Source organism: Denticeps clupeoides, chromosome 12 (genome assembly GCF_900700375.1).
Source record: "Denticeps clupeoides chromosome 12, fDenClu1.1, whole genome shotgun sequence".
Taxonomy (NCBI): domain Eukaryota; kingdom Metazoa; phylum Chordata; class Actinopteri; order Clupeiformes; family Denticipitidae; genus Denticeps; species Denticeps clupeoides.
This window is the reverse complement of record NC_041718.1, coordinates 9,020,037-9,036,678: the sequence shown is the minus strand read 5'-3', so window position 1 is coordinate 9,036,678 and position 16,642 is coordinate 9,020,037. Positions and strand designations below refer to the sequence as shown.

The 16,642-nt window shown below is 42.1% G+C and overlaps 4 protein-coding genes across 5 annotated transcripts; 1 reads left to right on the top strand and 3 right to left on the bottom strand.

Annotated features, from left to right (window-relative positions):
* Window positions 1-2,760: 2,760 nt before the first annotated feature.
* On the top strand, window positions 2,761-6,365 carry LOC114800934 (uncharacterized). Of its 2 annotated transcripts, XM_028998862.1 has the most exons (6): window positions 2,761-3,160; window positions 3,673-4,515; window positions 4,609-4,758; window positions 4,893-4,963; window positions 5,282-5,584; window positions 6,095-6,364. In XM_028998862.1, the coding sequence occupies exons 2-5, from the start codon at window positions 3,681-3,683 to the stop codon at window positions 5,561-5,563; spliced, it is 1,338 nt and encodes a 445-aa protein (XP_028854695.1). In that variant the 5' UTR covers window positions 2,761-3,160; window positions 3,673-3,680; the 3' UTR covers window positions 5,564-5,584; window positions 6,095-6,364. The 2 variants fall into 2 exon arrangements, with proteins under 2 accessions (XP_028854695.1, XP_028854694.1); XM_028998861.1 differs by lacking the exon at window positions 2,761-3,160 and having other exon boundaries at window positions 3,242-4,515; window positions 6,095-6,365.
* Window positions 6,366-7,114: 749 nt separating this feature from the next.
* On the bottom strand, window positions 7,115-8,177 carry LOC114800978 (uncharacterized). The gene is made up of 3 exons (XM_028998915.1): window positions 7,925-8,177; window positions 7,751-7,842; window positions 7,115-7,496 (listed from the first exon to the last, which is right to left on the bottom strand). Exons 1-3 carry the CDS (start codon window positions 8,129-8,131, stop codon window positions 7,115-7,117), a joined length of 681 nt encoding a protein of 226 aa, XP_028854748.1. The 5' UTR covers window positions 8,132-8,177.
* A 461-nt stretch (window positions 8,178-8,638) lies between these two features.
* On the bottom strand, window positions 8,639-10,399 carry rplp2 (ribosomal protein, large P2). The gene is made up of 5 exons (XM_028998513.1): window positions 10,295-10,399; window positions 9,236-9,359; window positions 9,066-9,114; window positions 8,854-8,961; window positions 8,639-8,764 (listed from the first exon to the last, which is right to left on the bottom strand). The coding sequence occupies exons 2-5, from the start codon at window positions 9,356-9,358 to the stop codon at window positions 8,688-8,690; spliced, it is 357 nt and encodes a 118-aa protein (XP_028854346.1). The 5' UTR covers window position 9,359; window positions 10,295-10,399; the 3' UTR covers window positions 8,639-8,687.
* Window positions 10,400-13,613: 3,214 nt separating this feature from the next.
* Window positions 13,614-15,782, bottom strand: LOC114801097 (adenosine receptor A1). The gene is made up of 2 exons (XM_028999068.1): window positions 15,427-15,782; window positions 13,614-14,247 (listed from the first exon to the last, which is right to left on the bottom strand). The coding sequence occupies exons 1-2, from the start codon at window positions 15,780-15,782 to the stop codon at window positions 13,614-13,616; spliced, it is 990 nt and encodes a 329-aa protein (XP_028854901.1).
* Between the last annotated feature and the right edge of the window lie 860 nt (window positions 15,783-16,642).

Sequence of the window (16,642 nt, the reverse complement as noted above, 5' to 3'; positions counted from 1 at the left end):
AATCATGTCAAGAGTGGGCAGCATGTCAATACCACCGTGTTTGGCGAGAATTAATGGTTCTTCTCTGACCCCTAGTGGCTGCTAATAGCAATGAAGGCTTTTGGTACATTATTCTATATCAATATTTAATGAGATTGTATCTTAAATTATATCAAAATGCCTAAACGTTTACAGAAACACACATACAAATGCCTTTAAAAAGAAGATATAATGAAACATTCAATGTAATGTGCACCATTTAATATTCCCAGGGTTAAAGACATAAATATGTCTTAATTAATACATTATATGACATTGCTAGGGAAACAATGGGATTAACTTCATGAAATCCATGAACACAATATGCTGTAATCCTGGAAACCACCAAAGTGCAGATATGAAAAGAACAACGAAACCCCAAGCAAATATGAATCTACACAGCAAACCTGTTTTTATTTGATCTCCATCTGCATCTGCAACAACCTAAGGTGAAGGAGTGAAGCAACAGCACGTCCTTTCCAGGAAATCACATGATACCGAGGCAGCAAGAGGCAAGCATTGTTGATGGCCTGTAGTTCATCAGATTTAAAAAAAACATACATATTTATACCACATATAATATATATCCACATAATATATCTGTATTTATGTGCAGTACAGGCCAAATGTCTGGACACACCTTCTCATTCAATATGTTTTCTTTATTTTCAGGACCATTTACGTTGGTAGATTCTCACTGAAGACATCAAAACTATGAATGAGCACATGTGGAGTTCTGTACATAACAAAAAAAGGTGAAATAACATGTTTTATATTCTAGTTTCTTTGCTCTGATTACAGCTTTGCACACTCTCTGCATTCTCTCGATGAGCTTCAAGAGGTCGTCAACTGAGATGGTTTTCCAACAGTCTTGAAGGAGTTCCCAGAGGTGTTTAGCACTTGTTGGCCCCTTTGCCTTCACTCTGCGGTCCAGCTCACCCCAAACCATCTTGACTGGGTTCAGGTCCGGTGACTGTGGAGGCCAGGTCTCCACTTTTTGTTAAGTACATAACTCCACATGTGTTCATTCATAGTTTTGATGCCTTCAGTGAGAATCTACCAACGTAAATGGTCATGAAAATAAAGAAAACACATTGAATGAGAAGATGTGTCCAAACTTTTGCCCTGTACTGTAAGTGTTTTAAGTGAATATATTATTTATTGCTAATGTAAACGTTTATTTTAGGTTCTTTTCCCAAAGATTGCAAATGAAGTGTGATTATTATATGAATATAATTATCATAAACAACATTTATTTCTTATATAGCCAAGATTATCATGCAGCATTTCTCAATAGTTGACACCCCCACGTTTCTGCACACAAGGAAAAACTCCGCATGCAATAAATCTACTCTGCTGTAATAACCTTACGTCCTCTTGCACCTTTGTCAGTGCGGGAGGGCAATTTCCGTTGCGTCCCCTACATTTTACAGCCGTGGAGACATTTCCAAGAAGTAGGAGAGGCTGCAGCCGGTCCAAGAAAACAAGATAAATACACACACAAAACAAAAGCGATTTCATTTACATTACATTTACATTTACGGCATTTGGCAGACGCCCTTATCCAGAGCGACTTACAACGTGCTTTCAAGTTACCATCGATGAAGAGATCAATTCCGGTTCACTAGGACCCCAACTATGAATACATCTATTTAATTCACTCTGTTGTAGATTCTGTACACAAAGTTTGACAAGAAAATTACAATTTAATCTAAATATTCTTTAAAGAGGAAGGTCTTGAGCTGCCGTTTGAAGGTGCTCAGTGACTGAGCTGTTCTGACCTCGAGGGGAAGTTCATTCCACCACCGAGGGGCCAAGACGGAGAAGAGTCTGGATGAATGTTTTCCTTTTACCTTCAGAGATGGAGGGACCAGGCGAGCAGTACTGGAGGCTCGGAGTAGACGAGGTGCAGTGCGAGGTGTAATGAGGGCTGTGAGGTAGGATGGTGCTGCTCCATGTTTGGCTTTGTAGGCCAGCATCAGTATTTTGAACCTGATGCGTGCAGCTACTGGGAGCCAGTGAAGGGAACGTAGCAGAGGGGTGGTATGGGAGAATTTGGGAAGGTTGAAGATCAGTCGTGCTGCTGCATTTTGTATGAGTTGTAGAGGTCGGATGGTACATAGAGGTAGACCAGCTAGAAGGGAGTTGCAGTAGTCCAGTCGTGAGATTACTAAGGACTGAACCAGTAGTTGGGTGGCCTGGGTTGACAGGTAAGGGCGGATTCGTCTGATATTGTAGAGAAGGAATCTACATGAGCGGGAAAGATTGCTGATGTGAGTTGAGAAGGAGAGTTGGTTGTCTATTGTTACGCCAAGGTTGCGGGCTGTTGCAGAAGGAGAGAGCTGCGAGTTGTCTAGGTAAATAGCAAGATCCTGATGTGGTGAAGAATCTGCTGGAATGAATATTAGTTCAGTTTTGGTGGGATTGAGTTGGAGGTGATGGGCTGCCATCCAAGACGAGATGTCTGTTAGACATGCAGAGATTTTGGAAGCAGCATGTAGATCAGAGGGAGGAAAGGAGAAGAGGAGTTGTGTGTCGTCAGCATAGCAGTGGTAGGATAATCCATGTGAGGAAATGACCTCACCAAGTGATCTCGTGTAGAGGGAGAAAAGGAGAGGACCTAGCACCGAGCCTTGAGGGACACCAGTGGAGAGTCTACGTGAGGTAGAGGTGGATCCTTTCCAAGTCACTTGGTAAGATCGCTCATCAAGGTAGGAAGCAAACCACTGCCATGCTGAGCCCCGAATTCCAAGCCTCTTCAGGATTGACAAGAGAGTCTTGTGGTCTCGACTATCTACACATCTACATTATATCTACCTCTACACAAAAAGTGATTTTTCAAAAAAAAAAAAAAGGTTCTACTTCCTTAAAGGAAATGCGCGTCACCCCACAGAAACTCGGGACGGATCGCAGTAAAAAGTACCTGGCGTCGAGACACCGTCACCTGCCGTGTTTTTCAGCCCAGAAGCTCCGTGATTGGTCGGCGGTGCTGTGAGGGGCGTGGCCTGCGCCGGCTCTTCTGAAATGCAGGTGATGTCATGATCGGCACTTCCAGCGTGTCGCACGCCGATCCTGTCAGCGCGCAAGAAATATATATATATATATATAAAAAGCCAGAGTCCACCCAAGGAAAGTGTAAGAGGTGAGTAGAAACCTAAATACCTTGTTTCGGAACCTAAAAACTTTAAAAGCACTTCGAAAAATCTTTTTTTTTTTTTTATATTATTATAATTAATATGTGCATAGTTATTTGCTAGTGCTAGTTATTTTAACGACGAGTAACGTTTGGTTCATGGTTCAGAACATGTTCAGAGCGTGTCCAGAACATGTTTACCGGCGTCGCCCTCATTTCCTCGGGAACGCGCACAGTTACCGGGAGCGTCGGTAAACACAGACAGGCGCGCTCCCGTCTGCCCCGCAGACTGGAACACTTTCCGGCCCATACGATTATTGTGGCATCGACAATTGCTGTGCTTCCAATGACCCCCCCAAGTAAATAATTCATGGCGTGTACTGATAGTGGTGGAATTTTTGTTAAAGGCTTCAATTTGGACGACATCTGAGAATATATGTATTGCTGCTATGAATTGTTTTGTCTAAACGCCATGGTTTTGTGTTACCTGTTTATGCATATGTTGCATTATGACCCGGCAGGCCCGAGCATGCCTTCGTCAGCGGAACACAACTCGCCGCTGAACCCTCAGCTGCTGTCAGTGGCCCCCAAAGACACCAGACGTCTTCTGGAGGTGTACGTGAAGCGCAGCCTCAGTCTGAACGATGGACGTCCCGCCACGCCGGTGGAGCGCAGGAAGCCCGAGAAGTGGTCTGGTCTGGCCGAGAAGAACAGACGCGAACGGAAACACTCCAGTGATAGTTCTATCCACCTGATGCCTGACACCCCACAGTTCGAAGCTGTTGTATCTGAGCCCTTTTCAGGAGCTTCCATGCCCAGTGACGTCCAGGCGACCGTGAAAAGCAAGACAAAGTGTAAAGAGCCGAAGAAGACCATTCTGTCCTCTTTTGCTGAAAAGAAGAAACGCATCAGCAGACACTCCAGCAATGTCTCGTCCAGTTCTAAACCTGCCGTGGTAGAAAACGAGATAGCCACCAATGAACCTCCTGATCCTACCCAGCCTGAGGGTTCCACTGGGAAAGAGAAGAAGTCCAAAGATGGTAGCAAGAAAAGCAAAAAGCCCTCCTTGTGGAAATCTTTCTTGGGTTATTTTACACAGGGTGGAAGTGATAAAGATGAAGGTGACTCAAGTCACACCAAACCCGTGGATCCCAGACCGGTGGAGCCCCCAACCCCTCCGCCATCATGCCTACCACTCCCTGGAACGTTCTCTACGGGAGAAAGTGGACCTGTAAAGCCCAGTAAACCCTTAAAGAGAGCATTTTCCCGTCGGAAAATGTCTTTCAGGAAAAATGCATCAGAAGGCCATGAAAAGACGATGGAGAAGCCCTCAACTCTGGACCTGAGCAACGCAACAAAACCATGTACGCTGGACTTGAACTTAACATTTGCGAAAAACAATAAAAAAAAAAATAATTCACCCACTTTTGGTAATAACCCTTCCCTCAAATTTGCAGATATAAAGAGTGTAGAGCACACAAACTCATATTATGAAAAAATGTCGGACGAGTTTAAGAAGATAGTTACAGAAGTGAAGGAGACGCCGACCGTAGAAGAAGTTACCTTTCTTCAACCCACAGTGTCAGGTGACATAGACGCTGCATGCCGTAAGTACTTCTCCTGGTCTGTAGTTCGTCAGGTCATTCAACGCGTAATACCTTCTGTTCATACTATTCCCTGCAATCACATTACGCTACATTATAACATGATGTGCATAAATGATCTTTTGGTATCTCTGCAGTATCGAAAGAAGAGGTGACAGAAAGGATCATACAGCTCATCAAAGAAGAAGGAGATGCCATCAATTCAAAAGTTCGTTTTGCAGATGCCTCCACATGTTAAACATGTGAACTAAATTAGACACGTCATATGGTGCCAGTCACATGTTTTGAGACATGCTTTTGAGTGTTGTTGTTCGTTCGTGTGGTCATACATTCATGTGTGGTTCGTGGCGCAACACACATGGTTACGAACATCTGAGACTGGTCTAGTTGTTCTATTTTTAGATTGCTGTAAGGATCAAACTGAGACCCAGAATCTGTGTTGTCAACGATAAAAGCTACAAAGTTAAGTCAGACTTGGGAATATTAGACTTTAGTTTTGAAGGCTCCTTTCTTCTCCTTTCACCAGCTGAAATATAGCCCGTCCATCAGCAACTTCTTCCAGAAACTGACCTACGGCTCCTTCCAGAATCTGGCAGACCACTACATGGAATCAGAGATTTCAAGTAAGCCGGCCCAGGCAGCGGTGGCGGCCCCGGAGCTGGTGAAGCTCGCCTTCACCCTGGACTTCACCGCTAGAGTCGCCGGCCTCTCCAGGCAAGCAGCTGGCAACGTCATGGGCTTCGGGAGCCAGTACCTCCAGGACCGCTTCACCCACATGAGCGAGTCTCACCCGCAGCAGACGGACTGAAATGAGGACATGGTTATCGAGGTGAGGCATCTGCAATAACTCATATGTGAATGTCATCGTCATACACAGCGAGTGCCCACTCCGCTTTTAACCCTGCAATAACCTTGGTGAGCAGCGGGCGGCCATGAAAGGCGCCCGGGGAGCAGTGTGTGGGGACCTCGGTGGCACCTTGGAGGTTCAGGATTTGAACTCGCCACCTTCCGAGTCCACGTCTTTACCCTCTAGGCCACTGCTGCACGTGTGTTTGTGTTTTACGAAACTGATGGAGTATACGTTCTGAATGTAAAACCTGCTATTTTAAAAACCCCTTTCAAATTAAAGATAAGACGGATGATTTTAGGAATGCTAATCAGTGCAATTTATTACTAAGGCTTTTTAATCATGAAATTTGGAGTTTTTGTTTCTAGTCATAAGAAGTAATTATTACATTGATTGAATATTACATTAATTGAATACGAATTTATTAATGTAATAAAATGGATGGAAGTAAAATAAATAATGAAAAAAAAATTTTCTTCTTTTTTTTTTCAGAGCACCTTTGATGCACTTGGGAAATAATCCCAAGACAAACAGAGCCAAAGTGAAGAGTCAAAGTGAAAGGATCTAAGCCAACTATGTAGGGAGTTCTATAGTTCACTTAATCATCCACTTAAACCAAGCTAATGCAGAACTTTCATCTGTACTATTTGTCTCTAAATCTCTATCTGTATTTATTCTGCTTGTAGTTTCATAAACAGAAATTAAATGTCTGACCTTTGTCACTGTGTGTGCTGGCACACACAGCCTTTGATTGTACACAAATAAATAATACATGTATTTTTCTAAAAGTTTTGCCTTTGTTTTGTTGCAGTAAAGTGAAGTTATTGTCACATGTGATACACAGCAGCACAGCACACGGTGCACACAGTGAACTTTGTTCTCTGCATTTAACCCATCACCCTTAGTGAGCAGTGGGCAGCCATGACAGGCGCCCGGGGAGCAGTGTGTGGGGACGGTGCTTTGCTCAGTGACACCTCAGTGGCACCTTGGCAGATCGGGATTCAAACCGGCAACCTTCTGATTACGGGGCCGCTTCCTTAACCACTAGGCCACCACAGGGGTTTCAGTCATGACATTACATGACATTCAGGGCACTGAAAGGAAAATAGGCTGAGAGAAATAATATTTAAACAAATGGGACAAAAAAAAAATCACAATTCCGGACTTTTACACTGACAATTTGTCCAGGAGAAAAACTGAATGGATTTTTAAAATTGTCTTTTTATTTTGGGAGACCCGTACTGATCAAGTCTGCATTCAAAACAGACACTGTGCAACTGCACAGTAAAAGATTTACAGTAAACATGCAAATACAGTCATCTTTACATGCCGATTTGCTTATTCCACCTTTATTCATGCTTTATAGAGGCATTGCTTTGAAAATGACTGCAGTGACTTTGAAGTGCTGGTTGATTAACTAAGTCAACAGTAACACCAGACTCACAACAATGAGGGGAACCTCATTTTAGCATGAACACACACGATGAAAGATCATCTCATCATCTTTATCACTCATATCAAGAAGAAATGTCTTCCTACTGAATGCCTGGACAGGGCTGGGTTAATAAACACATAAACAGTGTGTGGCCAAGCCACCCCAGAATGCTGCGCATCACCTTCTACCTTTTCTTGCTCTTTGACCGCTAGGTGGCAGATGGAAGAGGAGGAAAGAGTCTCGTCTACAGGGTCTCGTCTGTATTCCAGAGTGGATCCCCTCTGGCTCTGCAGGGGTGGTCGGGTATCTGGGTCCAGCGCCAGTTGCGGGCTGAGGAGGAAGGAGAAGCCAGTAGGATCTGGCCAGGGGTCCATACTGGTGCAGGGAGCACCGGCGGCCCCAGCTGGAAAGCGCCGTGATAGATGGTGCAGTGGTGGAAGAAGGTCCACACGAGGCGACCTGACAACAAAATGTAAATCAATGCAATCTTTTCCTATGACTTGTATAACTGCATTATTACACAAATACATTTGACTAAGTCTAATTAAAAAATCTATTACTGCTGATGACAAATAAGGCCCTGGCATTAAGTACTGGTTAGGTAGGAAATTTCCACACCAGAAGTGCATGACATGTTCTGGTGTGTAGCCAAGTGCGAGAAAACGTGTTTGTTGTCTACTGCATTCCAAAAAGGTATTTGCTCTGCTGCTCACCTTAAAAGGAAACTCGTCTTTAAATCTGGGTCTAATGTTCTCAGAATCGATCTTACAACTTCGTAGCAGCCTGCCTGGTGCAGGGAAACAGCCTTCATCAACACAAACACAAGAAAAGGAGATACAGAAATGAAAATGGTCACAGCGCTTCACATACAAAGCACAAATCCACACCTTTTCCTGCAGCGCTTTATTGTGACATGCACTCTGCGGTGTAGATCGCCTGCAGTTGGGGGAGAAGATTACAGCGGCCAGCCAGAGTCTACAGGAGGAGGAGGAAAGATAACTGGCGATGGAAACCTGATGTACCCACTTGTCTGACAACATTACAAAGCAACGCCGAGGGACACAATGAGTGAAAAAAATGCACGAAGTAATCATTTTAGTGCTTAACGTCAAATGAACTTTTGTCTGCTTTATTTAGTCAACCTATTGGTGACCCTTCATCGGCCCTCTCTGCTTCATCAGGTCTATAACAAATTGCAGGGCGTTTATGACTGCGTACCATTTACCAAAAGTAGAAAATATGATTAGTAAATCAGCCCCATGTTCTTTACACATTATATGAATAAGAAAAGCTATTTCTTGTCCTAAGAAGAGACCAGGCAGAAAGACAGCAGTGAAAGTAGAGAACCTGAAAACGTCTGACAAGGTAGGCAGGCAGTCGGCAGAATGACTTTGTGGCATTTCATGATTCCAGTCAGGACAACTGATTAAAATTGTGGGAGTGTTGCTGACCAGTAGCCTGTGTAAAAAATTACATGATGTAAATCCAAATATTTTGAAGTAACTGTGTGTATGTTTTTTGTGTGTTACACCTTCATGCACTTTATGTTTCACACTCGCAATACACATGAAGAACTGGCAAAAAAAAATGGAATGGCAGTATTTTATGACAAATCTATTTTTATTTGTATTTTCAGTCAAAAAAGAAAGATTAATCAAAGAGGCCAAAGCCCATGTCTTCATCTGACTCCTCTGATTCTTCCTTCTTCTCCTCCTTTTTCTCTTCCGCTGAAAGAGAAACATTAATCTGATTTTTACAACAGGAACATTTCATAAAGAAATCTGGTAAGGATACACTACAGTGAATGTCAGCTTACCAGCAGGGGCATCCCCAGCAGCAGTGGCTCCTCCACCACCAGCAGCAGCAGTGGCAGCAGAAGCCACCACAGCACCACCTGCTGGCACGGAGGCTAACTTAGAGAGGCCTAAAAAAAGAAAAAAAGAAAAAAGGAGACAACGCATTTGAGATGAACAAATGCAAAATGTGTATAAATTAATATGTTCTATTAGTGGTATATGAAATGCATACCTGCATTCATTACTTCATTGATGTCTTTGCCGTTGAGCTCGCTGATGACCTTTTCGTGGAGAAACGCATAACAAATCTCTTCACAAATGACACGTCCAAACTTTCTACCTTTAATAACAACAGCAACCAATAGGCACAGATCTATTACTACAATTGTTTGAATCTTTTACCTTGTTAAGACGCTCATCGTCAGCCTCGATTCCCACACTTCCCAAGATGTTCTTGATATCCTTGGAAGAAGGGCTGGTGTTGCCGCCCAGCACAGCCAGAAGGTAAGCGGCCACGTAACGCATTCTGTACAAAGATGGAGGGAACATTCAAGATTCAAGAGAGATTATAGTCAGTACAACATTTATTGTCAGTTTCTTTCCCTTCGCCATCTCCCTCCTAAACAGCTGAACGTCACACTGCAAACCACCTTCAGCATTGCACTGCACTTTATGTACACTCTTTGGCATACATTCTGTAACCTCTGTATTTTCTGTTTATAAGATTTAGTTTGATTATTATATTGTACTGTACATTGTTCATTTATACACACATATATACCTATATATTTATATTCATTATATATTTATAAATAGTATAAACATATTATACAATATGTACATAACACTTAAGACCTGTTAACATTTATAGATATAAATCCATATTACGTAGTCATACTGCAGATTGTATATTACTGTACATTATATTTGCTCTGTATATTGTTCAATGTATCTTGAGAGACACCATCTACCGGAATCAATAAACACGATTCTGATTCTGAACAGTATACACTGTATTGAAATACTGTTTCACACAATTCTAAATCAAATCAGTGCGAGAATGCTGATCCGCTATCCTGCTTCAAACAGACGGACCGTCTGAAAGGTGCCGACGGCGGAACGTTCATATTTGCCAGCAAAACGTTCTTCATTAAGAACGGGACAAAAATGTCACGACGTCGCCGCAGCAACATTTCTAAAACAGTGTTAATTTTCTGCGGAATTATTTTGGAATCGTTTGTATTCCAAAATACATCGTGCCGGCTGCGTGGGTTACTTCGCCAAACAAAATGGAGAACGGCTACGGCTACGTTAGCCGACATTGCTTAGCGGACGTTCCCTCTTATCGTGTGATATTACGGAGACGTGTTTAGCCGAAGGGCCATTTAACAAGTGAGTGTCTCCTATAATAGTCCAATGGTTGTGGCTGTATTCAAGGCGAAAATATCACCTGGAACTTACTTTAAGTCTATTACAGACGCGAAACGTCGGTCACGCTGTGGTTTCCGGAAGAGAGAGGGTGGGGCTTGTTGGTGACGTAATGAAAGGCCCGGCTGTTGGACTGGCTCATTGAATCGATTGGCTTTCGTGAAATTCGTCTGAAGTGAGTTTATTGAGTTTAATTGGCAAGCATTATCGACAGCAGGCGTGTGTTACGCCAATTGAGTTATTTTTACAACTCACATTCACAGTTTTTTTCCTTTTCTAAGACTATTTATTTGCTTACTCATATGAATCTTATATTATGCAGTCGACAAATTGTCTTTTTGCTGCTCTAATCCTGTACGGTCCACTTCCTGCCGTGACAATGAATATTTCCCACTTGTGGGATTAATAAAGGATCATCTTATGTTGTCTTTTCATATCTTAAATTAGACTGCAAAATGTGGCTTATTTTTCTTTTAAGTTATTTTGAGTGTGAGCTATTTATACAACAAAATACGTTTTTGTGTTAAGGCCTTAAAGTGTTCAAAGCTCTTAGTAAGCTAAACACAACAACACAACATTTTATTATTTTTATTATTCATGTTTTACCAGGGCTTATAAAAAATGTGGCTATATTCAGGGGCTATATTCTTAGATGGACATGTGTGGCTGAACTGGAACATTTCAGCTTTCGCTGAGGCTGCTCTCTGGTCATTTTGTGTTTGATGCTCTGTGAGCTGCAGGTCCATCAGAATGTAAATCATTCCACCGAATGGCCAAAGGCTATTTAATGGATCACCAGCACCACGTTACCCACCTTTATTTATCACAACTGTTGCTTGGGCAAGATGTGCAGGATCATCAAATATGCCTCCCACCTTGACCATAGACTTTCGCCTCCCTCCACTGCAGAGACTGGGCTATTGATGAACTCCACCCCGCCACCCTCACAGCATAAGTGCACTCATTACTGCTCTGTTGACAGTGCTTGGATACAAAGGCGGGATGCTTTTGCAATATTCATAGACCAAATCCCTGACAAATATACAGATGTGCAAATATTTTACATTTAACCAATGTCCATATGTTGCGCAAACTTTCTGCCTCTCCTCTACAAACACATATAAAACAATGAATTATTTCTATGCTTAATCATAACATTTTTATAGCTCATATTACGCCTAATTAGATCCCCTCTTCAAATAATGTGCAGATCAGTTATGATGACAAATCCACCTTTTATTGGATTGTTTCAAACATTTTTATACGAATGCCATTCGTCAATTCCTTTTCAGTACTTAGGATATACACACAATATATTTTGTTTAGAACAACATCGTGAAATAGAACATGTGGTATTCCTATCAACAATTTATTTTATAATGATAAAGGAAAAAATATTTCAATTGCATATATGCACAACTAACACATCCATGTGCTGCAGTGAGGTATGCTCATGTCACTCACACCTTTACAATTCAATCAGCTCCTCATTTTCCTCTTGTGTAAAGAAGTATTTGACAATGTCGAAAACAAACATAAGAATCTTGTCAAGATTTGTCACATACCACACCTTATAAACACCTTCTGCCATCAGTAAAAGAAAAAACACAGCAAGGAAAACAAGAAAAATCCGGTCCAGGTGGTGCATGACTCTCTCCTTGAGAGTGCGCTGTTCCCAGGGGAGGGCGGCCCGTGCCTCGCTGTAGCGGCTAAAATGCAGCATCGCCTGCTCTTCGTCGCTCAGGTCCAGGACCTCCTCTTCTCTCGTGGCCTCAGCACCATCGTTCTGTGTCATCTTTGCTGAAGTCCTTCTGGTGCCTTGTTCAAATATCCCAGGAACCAGAACAGAAATGGTTTTGATGGTATCGCACAGGAACAGTAGAGATCCTTCGAAGACCACGGACTCTGCTCTCACATTCGTCTCAAGGGCTTGCTCTTGGCCTCTTTGGTAAAAAATTCTCCAGCAGCGGCCAGATTAGGTGTCCTTTCGGGTCTTCCTGGGTGCAACTGGCTTTTTATGGTCTCTCTTTTGCTCAGTTCATGCTTATGCCAGCTAGGTCCTGTTCTGAAGTCTCTGTTTCACCAGACTAATTATGACCTGACACCTCACTAAGAAGATGAGAGGGACTTTACTCAAATCCTATTCGTAGGAGACCAAAGTAGACAGATGGTGGAAGGAGGGATAAAGGAAAAAAACTAGACTAGGTTGGTTTTTCCTGTGGATCATACTTTGTGCTAATGCTGAAGAGTCAAGCATACTCTACCTCAGTTAGTTAATTAAACAATTTGATGAGAATTTGTTTGTTTATTTATTTGTTATGTCTGACAATAATTTAGTGTGGTGGTCTACAAGTTGCAACATAATATATGAATAATAAAATATAAAAATAATTTATTATGTTTCACTGTTTTGTCTACAGAAGAATTTATGACACAGACAAGACTGCAAGAGATGATAAATCATGATGGAATAGATAATGAAATGATGATGAAGCCCTTCTTGGGATCTTGTAAAATGTGTTTTTGAGTCACCAGCTCCACACGGTCATTGTACTGTATGTGCTGAAAAAATTCAAGGAAACCTGGATATGCACATATGTTTTTATTAAATATGTACTATTATTGTACAAACAATATACAGTAACATTGTGTTATTCAGCAATGTTGATTTTGTGTTTGAGAGAGGTCTATGCCAGCTTCACTATGCTGAATCCAGATGACATGGGGAAAATATAATCTGCTCTCTATAATTAAATGAAGGATTTTGCTCAAGTATGCATAAATGTGCATGTGAGTATCTGTAAGGACAAATTACAAATATATAGAGAATGTACATTTCAACAGGTCGCTATTTTCTTTGGATTTATTGAGAAATCAGTTCACACTTTATTGCTGAATAGACAAACAAACCTCTCTTCACTAAAAGTGCAAATGACAGTTTATTGAATGTCTTAAGACATCTTCAGAGTGACAATGACAATTCATTGATACAAATTCTGGAACAGGCAACAGTTACAACACTGTTGAACAACCAGATCTAGAAACGAGTCCACGCTGACATGTCCAGTGCTCAAACATGTCCAGTGCTTGAACAACATGGGTGCTAGAGCACAAGAGCAGCTAGTGTAAAATCAGACAACACAACTGTTTTATCCATGTTGATTGATTGATTGACTGAACCCAGTTTCCCAAGCTTGATTCTTTAATTGGACTTCATTTACTGAAATAGGCTGCGTATGTTGAAGTACTGCATCACATTCAGTCACTGATGCAGACTTGTATCCACAGACTGCAAAAAGTCTTGGTTCTCATACAAGAGTCAGTAAGTTGCCTTTAGACCACATATATTTTGTTATAGATCCACAGGGGTCTTCTCACAGATGGGTGGTGGGCTGGCTTGGCATGGGCTGGCCTCTGCTGCCTTGCAGAGCATGCATCGGCGGGCGATCTGGATGAGCGTGGCCCGGAACCGCTGAATACGGAAAGCATACACCATGGGGTTAAGGGCTGAGTTGACATGAGACATGAAGATGCCCGTGTACATGGCACTCTTTGGCACGTGGTACTGTGGGCAGAAGTATAGGACACAGTTCATGATGTGCAATGGCAGCCAACATAGAACAAACAGAAAGACTACCAGTGCCAATGACTGGGCCAGTTTCAACTCCTTGCGGTAATATTTGTCGGCATTGGCTGTGGCCTCGGCACGGCGATTGAGCTGCCGACGTATGATGTGGAAAATGGCTGCATATAGGCCTATCATGATGGTAAGAGGCACCACCACCCAGCCGAAGAAATTGAAATAAACCATGTAGCCCATGCTCATGACAGAGGTGAACTTGCAGGTTATGAGGGCCGTGGTTAAGTTCCCATCTGTTGCTTGGTTGTGCCAACCAAACATGGGCACCACTCCAGTCAGTGCAGACAGCAACCAGCAAACACACACCGCCCCCCACGCTCGTCTTTGTGTCACAATGATGTTGTACCTGTAGCCATTAAGAAGAGAATTCATAAAAAGTTGGTAAGACTTTCACTTATGCATACAATAATTGACAAAAAATGTATTGTATTAATTTTCAGGGGTATACTTCAAGATGTTATTCAATACATTGCACATTGGATGTGTTCAGCACTGCTGGGTTCACTAATTCGCAGTCAGAAATCTTTGATAAGTGCACCATTAATCTATCTGTGCCGTGGTCATCATATGACTATTACAGAGATTACGTTGATACTTTGGAGGAAACCACTTGTCAAGAATAGGCATTGAGGAATCAGTGTCTTATGTATTTCTCGGGTAGTTCACCGCTGTATTTTTTGGTGAATTTTTGGACTTGAGCTACATATTAACAAGAGCAGGTTTAAATCGTCTATAATGAGAAAGTAGGGTCTGTGTGAGCTGTCAATCATCATTATGGGCTTGGCCCATTTGTGTCCTCAGTGACAGAAATTATTACATGGCAACATAAAAAGGGGTAGCTTCTTTCTTATAATTATTTATATAATTATATTATATGCTATCTAAATTCTTGACCCATGTGTGTTTTGAAAAATAGGGTTCTTGTTCACTTTACAGTCTTGATATTTTCTCAAGTGACAAGATAAATACAACCTAGACAATTGTACTTTTTAATACTTATTATTTTGTTGCATTGGTGATCATGTATTTATCAGGGTTCTATTAATATATTTGATATAGTAAAAGCTCTCCTCAGCAACAGAACCTACACTGTAATATGGCAGATGATTTAATGCTGTGTAAATACATTCTCATTTATTCCAAGCACTAAAGGGATTATGGAATGCCTGCCAAAATGCAAATACACCAACCTTAGGAATAACTTGCCTGAACAGACAGGGACATTTTAATTTGCTTAAAAGCTTTTGATGTCCATCCCATTGATTTTCAGCCAAGAGAAGATATACTGTATGGCCCACCAGAGCGACATATAGTAAAAGCTCTGGGAGTCCCCTTTGCTCTTTGTACTTCTATTCACCCATTCAATACACACACTATAAGTAAAGAATAATTTCATTAATGTAATTTACTCTTGGTATGAAATTTAATAAGCAATATCCCTCCATCAATAGCTTAAATTGATTCTTATTATGTCAGGCATTAATAAAGTGGTTAAAAATAATCATTTAAATGGTGTCAGACTCACCTAGTAGGAATCTTGACCCTCAGATATCGGTCGAGGGCTATGGCAAGCAGGGAAAGGATGGAGCTCTGAGTGATGATGAGAAGCAGGCAGGAGAAGAAGAGGCAAGTGTAAAAGTGTGTCTTCAGTCCCAGGCTGACCACCACAGCCAGGGGAATGACCAAAGCACCCACAGCAATATCAGCCAGCGCCAGCGACACTATGAAGCAGAATGTGGGGTCTCGCAGGTTGCGGTTGACACCCACCACCAGGACAACGAGCATATTTCCCATCACTGAAGCCAGGGCGATGGTGCTCTCAATAGATATATACATCATGTCCACATGCTCCCATGGCTCTATTCCTGGAGGGTAAGACATATCTTTGCTCTTGTGGCTCTTCCTGATCGCAAGCGTGCCTTGCTGTGCTGTGGAAGAACCCTTCTGTCACATCGATCGGCTATTCTTCCTCTCAGGGAGTCGGAGGAGTGCAGTATCCATCCCTGGTATCCTCTCTCGGGGTTCTTCTGAGGTACATTGAGAAAAGAAAAGCTGCTTTCATCAGCAGTTGATCCCAGTGCGTGTGTTCTGCTCACCCACCTACTCCAGTGTACGTTGATTTAAGGCACCGAAGTGATGGATGATGGCCAGAATTGTACTGCTCGTTCTTTGCTGGCTTTGGAGTCTCTCCCTTCTTGAAGAGAGAAGGGGTGGCTACATGTGAGTGGCAAATTTTTCCTTCCCACTACTCTTTCTGTCTTCACAGACTCTTATTCCCTCTGAGGGAGAGATAGCACATATGGACCGGAGCCATCTTTCTGACAGGTTATTGTAAAGTCCAAAGTTTGCAAATTGAATTAGAGTTGACCACTCAACCTAAGAGCCTGTGTCACTCAAACAGAAATGGGAGTGGTACAAAAGATGCAGAGGCATTACAGAACCCTGCTCTCGGAATGAAAATCATACTGAATCAATTCTGATGTCCATATATGATAACATAGAGAAACAACTCTGCATTGTGTTGCCTGACAAATTAGTTATAGCCGACTAACAAACAAGCTTGCACTGGACAGCACTGGCAATCCAGAGCAATCCAGCAAATTATTGCCAAAGCAGGGGCTAACAAAATCGTCTTCATTAAGGAGATGTCATGCCAATTAATGAGCTGTGTTTATGTGGTTTATGTGTTTGTTTGAGTTTCTGAACTGTCTTCTGAACTACTTACAGTGCAACACTTAACA

Bases quoted from the DNA above. Each gene is read 5' to 3' on its own strand.
- LOC114800978 (XM_028998915.1), bottom strand. From the start codon at position 8,131: ATGATTACTTCGTGCATTTTTTTCACTCATTGTGTCCCTCGGCGTTGC. The intron at 7,843-7,924 runs GTGTGGATTTGT...GTGTTGATGAAG, and splicing joins ATAAAGCGCTGCAGGAAAAG to GCTGTTTCCCTGCACCAGGC. The intron at 7,497-7,750 runs GTGAGCAGCAGA...TTTTGTTGTCAG, and splicing joins AAGACGAGTTTCCTTTTAAG to GTCGCCTCGTGTGGACCTTC.
- LOC114800934 (XM_028998861.1), top strand. From the start codon at position 3,588: ATGTATTGCTGCTATGAATTGTTTTGTCTAAACGCCATGGTTTTGTGT. The intron at 4,516-4,608 runs GTACGCTGGACT...TCAAATTTGCAG, and splicing joins GAGCAACGCAACAAAACCAT to ATATAAAGAGTGTAGAGCAC. The intron at 4,759-4,892 runs GTAAGTACTTCT...GTATCTCTGCAG, and splicing joins TGACATAGACGCTGCATGCC to TATCGAAAGAAGAGGTGACA.
- LOC114801097 (XM_028999068.1), bottom strand. From the start codon at position 15,782: ATGTCTTACCCTCCAGGAATAGAGCCATGGGAGCATGTGGACATGATG. The intron at 14,248-15,426 runs GTGAGTCTGACA...TAATGGCTACAG, and splicing joins AGGGTCAAGATTCCTACTAG to GTACAACATCATTGTGACAC.
- rplp2 (XM_028998513.1), bottom strand. From the start codon at position 9,358: ATGCGTTACGTGGCCGCTTACCTTCTGGCTGTGCTGGGCGGCAACACC. The intron at 9,115-9,235 runs GTAAAAGATTCA...CTCCACGAAAAG, and splicing joins ACGATGAGCGTCTTAACAAG to GTCATCAGCGAGCTCAACGG. The intron at 8,765-8,853 runs GTAAGCTGACAT...TTTCTCTTTCAG, and splicing joins TGCTGGGGATGCCCCTGCTG to CGGAAGAGAAAAAGGAGGAG.